The sequence below is a fragment of the Atta cephalotes genome (genome assembly GCF_000143395.1).
Source record: "Atta cephalotes unplaced genomic scaffold scaffold00017, whole genome shotgun sequence".
NCBI lineage: Eukaryota > Metazoa > Arthropoda > Insecta > Hymenoptera > Formicidae > Atta > Atta cephalotes.
This window is the reverse complement of record NW_012130081.1, coordinates 5,463,311-5,475,104: the sequence shown is the minus strand read 5'-3', so window position 1 is coordinate 5,475,104 and position 11,794 is coordinate 5,463,311. Positions and strand designations below refer to the sequence as shown.

At 31.8% G+C, this 11,794-nt stretch overlaps 2 protein-coding genes across 2 annotated transcripts; both read right to left on the bottom strand.

Moving 5' to 3' along the window:
* Positions 1 to 2,493: 2,493 nt before the first annotated feature.
* Positions 2,494 to 5,274, bottom strand: LOC105618664 (location of vulva defective 1-like). Its single transcript, XM_012200192.1, has 5 exons — positions 5,216 to 5,274; positions 4,553 to 5,103; positions 3,752 to 3,856; positions 3,469 to 3,600; positions 2,494 to 3,203 (listed from the first exon to the last, which is right to left on the bottom strand). Exons 1-5 carry the CDS (start codon positions 5,272 to 5,274, stop codon positions 2,494 to 2,496), a joined length of 1,557 nt encoding a protein of 518 aa, XP_012055582.1.
* A 905-nt stretch (positions 5,275 to 6,179) lies between these two features.
* Positions 6,180 to 7,768, bottom strand: LOC105618601. The gene is made up of 2 exons (XM_012200130.1): positions 7,252 to 7,768; positions 6,180 to 6,989 (listed from the first exon to the last, which is right to left on the bottom strand). The coding sequence occupies exons 1-2, from the start codon at positions 7,766 to 7,768 to the stop codon at positions 6,610 to 6,612; spliced, it is 897 nt and encodes a 298-aa protein (XP_012055520.1). The 3' UTR covers positions 6,180 to 6,609.
* Positions 7,769 to 11,794: the final 4,026 nt, after the last annotated feature.

The following is an 11,794-nucleotide window of genomic DNA, read 5'->3' as shown; positions in this document are numbered from 1 at the left end:
GTAATAATATCAAATTAAATTAAAATTGACAAGCAAATTTTAATAATTTTGATGTTCAATCCGATATCATATTAGAAAGAACGTTAATGTGCTGAAAAACTGTAAATAAATTTATTGCGAAAAATATTATCTCGATCGGAAGTCAAACCCGGATCTTTTGTACAAGCGTCCTAAGCCTTTAAATCACCGAAACCTTAGTAATATAATATTCTTCACAATAATTGATATGTAGGAACAATAACGCATTATTGCGAAGAATATTACTAAGGCCTCGGTAGTGTTAAAGGCTTAGGACATTCGTACGGAATACAAGAGATCCAGGTTCGACTTCCGATCGAGGTAATATTTTTCGCAATAAATTTATTTACAATTTTTCAGCGCATTAACATCTTTCTAATATAATTCCGGATTAAACATGAAAATTATTAAAATTTGCTTGTCAATTTAATTTAATTTGTGATATTATTACAATAGTTTAATTGCATTTGTAAGTCCGGAAAATCAATTCGGCGCGCAGTTCGAATGAGTATAAATATGGTATACGTGCATATACATATATAGTATAATTTACATTGAATTATTTTAAAGCATTAAAGATCAGCTTCGACCATATATAAGCTTTAGCATATAAGCTTTAATATCTTACTTATTGTGTATTCACATTACTAATAAATCATTTATTATCATTTATAACAGTAAATTAAAGTTAGTCGTTATTGCATATAGATTCTTTTTAACAATTGATCCTTGGATGCGGTAACATAAGAAAGTGATCCTGAGGCGTAAAGTTGATAGGCGCGTTGTACCTATTTCCGGAACAGTGGGAATCTTCTTTGTATCGAACGGCGCGAATACTTTCGCCGATTTTCCTGATTAGTTGTGAAAAGTAGTGAAGCAGCAACTAACATCCTGTTGATCAGTAGGTTACCTAACGGTGATTGACAGATAAGCTTGCGGTTTAAACAGGCGCTTCCCCATCAAAGAAGCTAAAGGAGAGCGCCCCGAGAAAATCAAATGTGCGACCATAAACACGCATGCTCATGCATCGTCCACGGCTGACAAATCCGTTTCTCCTTTCGAATCAGATCGCGTTGCCACCGAAAAGACGTGTCGTGAGTTTCAAACAAATAGTCAATGTATTAATGTAGGCCGATCATCGCATGAGTTCAGACAACTTAAGAATTTCGTGTATAACATTCGCAAAGTATAACTCTTAATACAGAATTTAATAAACCAAATAATCTTAAATAAGTAAGTAAAACTTATTTAATTAAATTAACTCAAAGATATACCATGTATTGTATATTTTTATATATGGCGCTAACTTACAGTGCTAAAATAATGTTTTTAATATGAAATTTATAATTGTGCAGTGTCTTTATTTTTCACAACTTCTTATATTTTTTACAACTTCTTAAATTTTAATTTTATTTAACAAAGAATTATTTTATAAATTTTATTGAAGAATGTTTCTTAAATTTCTTAATTTTTAATCACTATTATAATTGTTTTTATAAAGTACAAATAAATGTGCTAATAAATGTGGATATTCTGATAGTAATCTACATCTCTTTGTCGTCATTTTACTTGCTAACTAAGGTAAAATTTAAATAAATTAATGAATTTTATCAAAAATAAAATTCCAAAATAAAATCAGCGAAAAATTTATGTGCCATTTAAATTTTGAAGAGATTTTAATCATACATATCCGCGGTCACACAATTTTTTTTAAAATAATATGCACATATATGTGAAGAAATAAAGTGATGAAATAAGATTTATGGAATATGACGCAAGAGAAAAACCGTTATATACGTAAATATGTTTTAACCGTTCTTCAAAGTGATCCGATACATCTATTCAATCTTGAATTTGATTGGGCTACAGGAATAGCTTTCGACATCTAGTGTCGATGTTCTTCATGCTGAAGGTTCTCAATCGGTATACCAAGTGTACCCGATAAAATGGATTCCGTATACTTCCAGTAACATTCAAGGTCAGTTACTTACTAGAAAGTCGTAGAAAGAAGCTTGAAAGACTCTTCAAAAGATTGCGCCACTATTTTGCGCATTAAAATTAATTAAAATCTTCGTATAAATACTTTTTTACAAAATTATTATATTATCATAAATTTTTTACAAGAATAAAATAAATAAATAGATAAAAATGATATATTTCTATTAAAAAAGAAAATGTTTTTTAAGATATTGGATTGTCCGGAAAGTTCGTGCCGACTAACCTATATAATAAATGTATACTAAAATTTAAATCTTTTGCATTTCAATTTTCCTTCAAAATCAGCACGAACTTTCCGGACAACCCAATACTATTTTCATTCTTAATTTAACTTTTATTTCAAATTACTTTTTACAAAAAAGTATTTGAAATATTATCAGTAAAATAAATTTTTTCGCAAAATGTGTAACAGTTGCAATATCATTTATTGAAAAATAAGTATACATGATGATATATAATATACTAATAACTGAAAATCTAAATTATATGTAATAAAGGTATATTTTTAGGTCGTAATTCGGTTTGCTGCAATTTAATTTTTTCATTTGAATTTGTTGATAATACATTAGAATTTGTTTTTTCAGCTGTAGCCTGCCACTCATCCATATATACCGCATTTATTGCGAATTCAGGAGTAACAGATTGCTCCGTGGTTGTCGTTGTATCAACAGTCTTTTCAATTACATTTACAATACTAATAGGTGGAGTCTCATTGAAGATGAAACTTCTTCCTTCTGCATTTACTATCGCTTCTGATTTCAAATTATTCTTTGCCGAACCGATACTTACATCAATATCTCCGTCTTGGAAAGCGGAATAGCTTGGCGTGTTCCAATTAGAAATTCTAGAACTTGAATTTGTAATTGACGATGGTTCTTGATAATCCTGATAGTCTAGATAATCAATACTTTCTGCATTTGAAATAACTTCTCCTGTCATTGGAATGTGATTAAATCCATCCGCAATTTCTGTCTTAGTCTCTTTATCGTATATCATCGGCCGTTTGTTGTGGAAACTACGACCCCATCCACCGCCTCCATAACCGCCGCCTCCTGAAGGTGAACCATAACTACTTGATGGAGGTGCACCGTAACTACTTGGTGGAGGTGCACCATAACTACTGCTATGTCCACCACCGCCACCGCCACCGCCCGCAGATTTTGTAAGGAGTATTATCTCTTTGTAGTCTGGAAGCCGTTATAATATCAAAGATGTTAATTGTTACTCAATATTTTACAAGAATATTATTTAATTTTACATTACTTATAGATTTTTTTTGAAAGAAAATTTATACAATTGACTTCTTACATTATAGACGTTAAAAAAATGCTATTTATAATTATTTAAATTTTTTAGTAGAGCACCAACCAAAAATTAGTGAGAGCATTAAATTAATTAAATTTTAACAAATAGCTACTAAAATTAAACAAAACATAAAAACGGCAATTTTACCTCCTCCTCCTCCTCCGCCGCCTCCTCCTTTCCAAGGGCCTCCTCCTCCTTTTCCGAATTTGCTCATTAGCATCATCATTGAAACCATTAGAGACATTCCGCCCATCATCATACTTTTTAATGACATCAATCCTATCATATTGAAAGAAAATATATTTGACTATATTATAACCTGATACAATTTTAAAATTGTGTGTAGATATAAGCAAAGTGAGTTTTATATCGTAGAAATATGTTTGCACAAGTAAGAGAAAATATATACGAAATGATATAACAACATTACCTATGAGCTTCATTTTAAGCATCATCATCATGCCCATCATCATCATCTTGCATTTTCCGCCTTTGCCTCCACCACATCCTCCTCCTCCGCCTTTCTTTCCTCGTCCTATAACAAATCACATTTAACAATTTACTGCTATAGAAAAAAATAGTTTTCTGAACAATGTAAAAGTTCTAAATACTTTTAAAATCTTTCAAGATCTTATCAGGAGGGGCTGCGCTCTATTCTTCACCGATTTTGATCAAACTTGCAATCAAGTGAATATAAAGCAGTTCCCGCTAATGAGTCTTAGAAGCGAAGTAATGAGCATTCAAAAATCTAGAAACAGTAATATCTAATATATCGGAAAGTATGTATTTTTGAAAAAAAAATGTCATAGACAAAAGTAATAAGGTTTATTTATTGGTTTTATTGGTTTGACCTTGGGTGACATCGTCAATCTTGATTTCATCTTGACGATGCTTTCCAAGGCATTCCTTTCAAATCAATAAAACTAATAAATACATCTTATTAAACACTTTTTTTCAAAAACTTTCCGAGATATTAGACTGTTTTCAAATTTTTGATATATTTTTAAATGCTCTTTACTCCGCTTCTAAGGCCCATTGTCGGGAACGGCTTTACAGATGTTCATTTAGTAAGCTCTTTTAACATCGCTGCAAGTTTGATAAAAATCAGAAGAGCAGAGCATAGCTCTCCTCTCCTTATTAGACCGCGATAAATTTTGGCACGTATGCGTTATTTAAATATTTCTAAGATATTCTCTTAGTCTATACTTCATTTAATGATTGCTGTGCTAACCTTCTGCTACAGCTGTCTCATCAAACATCATATCAATTTGATTCTTTTCTTGCTTATTCCATCTAGGCAGCGTGATACGTAGAGTAAAGGAATCGAAGAAATCATCTACGCTGCGCTCGATACTGACGTCCGAGTCATTCATAGATCGAGCATTGGATCTACGTGTTATTCCGGTCTTCACCAACTTTACATTTTGCCCAAGTAATGTTATTTCATCGAGATGACTTACTGTTTCTATGAAACGGATAAAACGTTTCTTGATGCAATCAAGCGAAAATTTGATAATGCATTTGCCTATATCCTTTACGGGAAACTCCGGAAAATAATCATCGTTCTTATTTTTCACTGAATCATTTTTAGCCGATGGAACAACCTTTAAGTCGATTTTGATGCCATTCTTTTTGAAGTTGAATATTTGGCGTTCGACTGGTATCCTATGTAATTTCGTATCAAGAATGTAATCCTTAACGTTTCGAATTTCATTATTTTCGTACGTATTCACGTGAATCACGCACGTGATCAATAAACAAAAGATGAGCATAGATTTAGCACTTTTGCACAATAAAAAAGTAAACGTTGATATCAATTCCGATGACAACGAAGATAACTTTGGGAGGAATACTGGCTAGCACTGACTGATCTCTGGGTCATGACAATCATTTATATATATTGAGATTTATGTCATTCGCGGTATTCTCCCATCGTTCCGTCACGATTGTCATTACTTGCAGCGAGACAAATAATTCTCTAATAACAAAGCTGAAATGGTAAATCAAAATCATTTATCAAGTTTTAGCCACAACTATGGATGGCATACGTAACAATAAAACAAATATTTCTAGATACTGCATTGCGATCTGTTGTAATAAGCTGACACGCTTACACAAACATTTATTGAATAAGACAGTGACAGTTTGTGCCACTTCTAAATTAATTATACCTGTAGAACAGAAATTTAAAACTTAAGGATTTCAAAGTTCATAATTGAAACAAAAAGACGAGGATAGAAACTAATGATAAAAACATATTTAATAAATGTCCGTTGACAAAATTTATATTATTTAATTTATAGGAATGTTTGATTATAATATTTTATCATTGCTTTTACACTTTCTGTTTATTAAAAGAACCTGATTAGTTTAAGAAGTTCTTTAAATACTTTTTGTAGAAAAGATAATATAATTATTATTTCTATTATATTAACAATAAATAATAAAATACATATTAGGATTCAGGCGCCTTGAGAATTGCAACACTTTATGACCTGATGTAAAACTGTCGTCTAACGACCATTCTGATGATCTAACGTGATGAAGATGCTGGCCTTATTACTTCTTAATTGTCCGTACATTCACCTTCAGAGATCTATATTTAACAGTAACGTAAATGTAATTACCGTAACAGAAAGTACGCATACTTTTTAGCGCGTGATGTACTTGTATAAATGTATTTAAATAGATAGAAGAGTTCAGCATAAATAATTCCTTCATTTAAACAAGTTCCTGATGATTATCGCTAAACAATAAAACAAATGTTTATATTATCGCAGATAAAACATATCGTGCGTACACTGTAATTTATTAAATTTTTAATTGTTGCAGTTATTATAATAATGACAGTATTAATGTTTTTACAAATGCTTTTTATTATTACAACTTTACAATAACAAAATAAATATCCAAAAATCATGTACATGATCGTGGGCAACTCTGCATACTCGGCGATGATACACTTTCTCGATAGGTATCAGTCGAAAATGCAATAGTGGCCGCAATAAATACCTATATGACTATGATAATAAGGGTGATAATTTGTAGATCAATGAAATGAAATTAAACGAGATCTTAGAAGGTAGAAAGTGTCATGATGGCGAAGAAGAAAGACAAGAGATGAAGACAGAATGAGATGAAAAAAAGATGCAGACAGATAAAGAGAAAAATTGATAGTGTGAGAATGAAAGAAAAGAAATAGCAAAGAAAGTTGGTGAGGTAGAAATGTGCTAAAGATTTTATCGTGTATCAGTGGTGTGCAAACACCTTGAAGTTGATTAGATGATTTTAATTCTGCAGAAGCGATCTACGATCGTGCGCGTTGCCGTATTTCAATACAGCCTGTTGAAGAGAGTCATGGACGGTATCGAGAGACCTTCCGTATCCGGAATGTCCATATCCATGTCCGTGATGCTCCTCTGAGCTGTGCGTATGTGAGCTGGAATATACCGGTTTGCTAACAATTTCGTACGTAGTCTTTTTATCACCACCGCTCGCTAAAGATTTTAATCCAATGATAGCTGACAACATCAACGCCATGAGACCGGTCATCAAAGCTTTTCCGGCAAGAAGCGCAAGTGCACCAAATCCAACAGCGCCAAGGGTTCCCTTCATCATCATCAGACCGGCCATTAAGCCGCCATAACCGCCTTTGTCTTTCTTACGTCCTGTTAAATATATAATCATTATCATTATTATCTTAAATTATTTTACTTTATATTATTTTACTTTATATTATTTACTTTCTATATATGTATAACAAAATAGAACTTAGTGATTTGAAAATATATATTATAATTTTCATAAAAAATTATATAAAATTGTAAAATAAAACATTTTACAAATCAATGTTAACTGACTCTGCGAAGATTCATTATTTTAATTTACAATTTTGCTAATAAGATAAACAGTGAAATTTTATATTCTAACCTGTTTCAACATTTTGGTTGCCGCTCAAGCCGAGTTGTGCAAGTGCCTCTTCGTTGAAGCTTCTTGTAGCTTCAAAAGTTTTCGGATCGAAAAGTTTGATGGAGATCGAATGGCTGTTAAGATAACTGCCAACTTTGTGAACCAAATAAGCATCCAGTCTTTTCTCAACATCATTCGGGAAATCCCTCGCCAAATTGGCGACTACTTCCGAAGCTGGAACATCAGCGGAACTATTCTCTTTGATCACAGATACACCCGGTAATATACCGATGTTTTCCTGTTCCGACAATTTATCCAGGAAGGATACCACGTCCAATTTAAGACACGTGGCACTATATGACTTCCCACAGTTCTCTTTGTTCAAATTAGATGCCAGATTTTCCGGCGCATCTTCTTCTATCAATTGCCTCGTGGTGCGTCTTTCGATTTCCGCGTTGGCGCATCCCGAAAGAAAAAGTACCAGAAGAAGCAGATGGCAACGCGACAATTGAACAACGTGCGTAATTCCTTTCATCATGAATTTTTGAATGTTTCCCTGAAGTCTGGCTGGAGAACAAATTGGTGCAGTTATTTTTTTTCGTCCCAGGTCTACGGATCGCCAGTAACGCGATATCCTTGAAGACGAAGGACCTTGAAGCTGACGGATGAGACGCGTATCGTGCACTGGGCATATCCTCGGATACTTGCAGTATATATAGAGCGAGTCAACGGATAGTCCTTTTTCCTTTTTGCCTTTCGGTCGTTTCATACATTCTCCGTAGTCGAGAGCACCGACGACGGAACTCTCTTCTTGGACGTTGAAGAGGAGGCAGGGGCCTCTTGCAACCGTCCAACAGCAGTGGCGAGAGGGAGCGTCAAATAGAGCGGAGAATTCGAATCTGAGTCAAATTTACGGAAAAAAAGCGGGTAGCAATGAACGAGTATGAGATGATGAATGAGAGCGAAGGCTGATCGCATCAACGCCAATTCAATCATATTAACACACTTAATGCATACGCAATCAATCTTTAACAATGCAATTATTTTTTATGAGTGCATCGTTACTATTTATATGTATGTTTATCGATCGTTGTCCATGTAGATTTTCTCCATATTATTTTCACTTTTAGACACGTTTATGTTGTAACCAGTTAGTTTATCAATATTGAGAATTACATTACATAACTTTTTTTGCAATATATCTCAGTTAGAAGTTATTGGTCAATCACATCGATTCACTCATTCAACATTAATTGACTAATCATTTTTTACTGGAATTTGTAAAAAAAAATGATAATTTTTTTAATTAATAGAAATTTAAAAAATATAAAAATGTTCATATAAAAGTTTCTACATTATAAAATTATCATCATATAAAATTTCTTTTCATATAATTATTTTACAAAATAAATATCTGGACTATAATGTAGGACATATAATATAAAGTATCTATGATCCGGATGCCTAGAAATCGCTCTTGCACTATCCCTAGTAGCACAATTTGTTGACACAATATTGACCTAATATAATATTTAAACAAACTTTTAAATAATGTATCGCCAATAAGTTGCTACTAAAGATCTCGCAAAAGAATTAATAATTATTTTGTAAAGAAGAAATTAACTTGAGATTAGAGATAATACTGTAATAAAAGGATCAATTAGCCAAAGCAGACGTTAATTATCCGGATCGACAATCGCTATTAGTGTCCGATTGCCCAACGTGAAATCACTTTCGATTTCAAGAACGAAACCAAGAGAGCGACAACATACATTGTGTTTGCGAAGTTTGTGAATTAAGCGCAAATAAAAATAGTAAATTGTTTGAAAAGTTTATCAATAAGTATATCGTGAAAATTATCGCGGGCGAGGCGAAACGAGACGGGAGTCCTACTTTAAATCAGCCCAGTTTAGCTAGCTCGTAGGAGATCCGATTTTCGCGCGCTACGCTCGAGCAACGGCGCTTCAGACGGATATACCGATGTGAAAGTACGCAGTCGATTTTCACGGGCAATCCGATGAGGTCTTATCGTTGCGTGCGTGTATGCGTATGCACAATACGACGAACGCGTGCATATTTCGATATCACACGTTTGCATGTCCATGCAGCAGGTGTGTCGACTTAGAACGGACTAGCCTTCTTTCAAAGGCATCCATTTCCCGATTTGTTGCTTCCTTTTCATGTCGTGCCTTCCTTTCGTTAATAATTTCTAACACGTCGTGTGTTGATTTTATTCTCAATTATGCGCGATAGATCGAATCGATAGTGGGCGTTGATTTTACAATCGTAAACATCGCCGAAAAGAACAGCGTGGAACACAATTCTGAAAATCTTTTTTCATTTTTGTTCTTAATTAAATAAAAAAAAAATCAGCAATAAAAAAAGGTATCTTACGCAAATTAGATTCATTCACGCATTTTGATGTTGCAATTTTTATTGCATTTGTTTATCCTATCAGATCTCATTCAAAATAACCCGTTATTAATCTACGTTTCCTGTTGAGTTACAAGCATTAGTTGAAACCGCAATATTACATAGTATTTGGAACACTTGATAAAAAAATCTGTTGTTTTTATCTCGTAATTTATCTTCAAGTAACTTACGACAAATGAAGAAGAATAGGAAGAATGTATTTGAAAGTTAATTTTTATTTAAATTTATTTAATAGTTCTCATATTTTCAAATTTTTCATATAAATTTTGAAATATATTGAATTAATATTAGATATAAATTTATGTATAAATTAAATATTATAAAAATACACAATTTTTCTAAAATAAAAATAAGATTTTCTTAGAATAAAAAAAATATTTTTTAAATTTTAAATCCTTTTTTAAATGATTTTTTAATATATGAAATTAAAGGGAAAGATACGAAATCTTTTTAAATATATTCCAAAAATGAAAGATAGCATATATTCACAAGTGCGAACATAATGTCATGGCAGATGAATTCATATGATGACTGTGATTGTGCGTTCCGTAACGCCATAGTTACCCCATTTTTAGTCGAAATTGAGAGAATCATCAAGAAAGTCGTTCGCACTCACCCAACAATTTGCGATAATACAGGAAATGGAATTCACGCTGGATCAGAAAATATGCCGATAATTTCTCCTTGATGATTTTACTGAAGAAAATCGTATTCTTACGCATTGAAATTGGAATGTCAGCACAATAGTACTGTTAGGAATTAAAAAAAATATATATAACACAGAGAAATTGATTGTGTCTTAGAAAGCTGGAAATTACCGAGCCCATTTGTTTACCATACTGTCCGTTAATAAATGGTACCTTCAAAATTTTTACGGACGGTCTGTTTGCTTCCAAGAAAATAATTTTTTATCCTTCTCTTCTTTATATTCCATAAGCACAGGAATACAAATTGTTATTATATTCTATAAATGGTTCGGTTACCACTCCTTTGTCGCAGAAAATTTAAGATTCTAATCTTTAACGGAAAAATCTGACACATTATTTTGATCTCAAACATTTCTGCATTTGCACAAAAGCAGCATGTTGTCGTATTCATACTTTTTTAAATTTCTATAAATTGATACAACAAAATGTACAATAAAATGGTTTTTGCTATATTAAATATATTTAATCAGATAATAAGATTATATATATAGCAAGAAATATATTAGATGAAAATAAATTTAATAAAAAAAGATATAATATCTGTATTATTTAACTGCTTAAGACATTCCCTACTTAACAATTTCTTATTTATACATATAAAGTTATACATATTAATTTGTTATTGAAAGTAATATAATTTTCACAATTTAGACAGTATATGAATTTATTTTAAGAAAGCGTATAATATAAATACGCGCATGTAGTGCATATATAATTTATGTGTGAAACAAAGAAAGAAGAAAGAAAGAAGAAAGGTAAAATTACTGCATCTCTAATACACTGGGTGCTGCTCGAGTGATTACATAGACCTCGTTAATTTGAGATCGCATATCCGTTATGTACTCGAAATGCATTGCGTTTATACATTTATACTTTCGCAATTTTTACGCGGCAGTCTAAAGTGAACGTTACATACCGCGAATTTCTTTTACTTCGGAGGAGATTCATAAGAATAAATTAGTCTAGAGCAACCATATTACACTGCGATTTTCTCAGTGAGTTACATTTTAAGCAAACTGGTCGCTATTGGCTCAGTCATGTCAAGATGCGAAATAATTTATTGTCACAATAATAATTTTTGAAGCAAATAAATCTGCAAGAAATTCTTATTTTTTTAGTTAAAATAAAATTGAATACTTCCGTCATCACACATAAATTTTATATTATTTTATATTGTATATCTATGATACTCTTACATCATAGCATATAATATTTATAAATGTTCAAATAATTTTTATAAGATAATTTTTATAAAATAATTATATATTAATAATATAAATTATATAATAATAATATACTACTATGTATATCGTATCGAATTATACATTTACAAATAAATTCGTTCGATATTCTTTAAATATATATATAAATTAAATATTAAACTTCTAATATAGAAAAAAGTAAAACTCTAAGTTTTATATCAA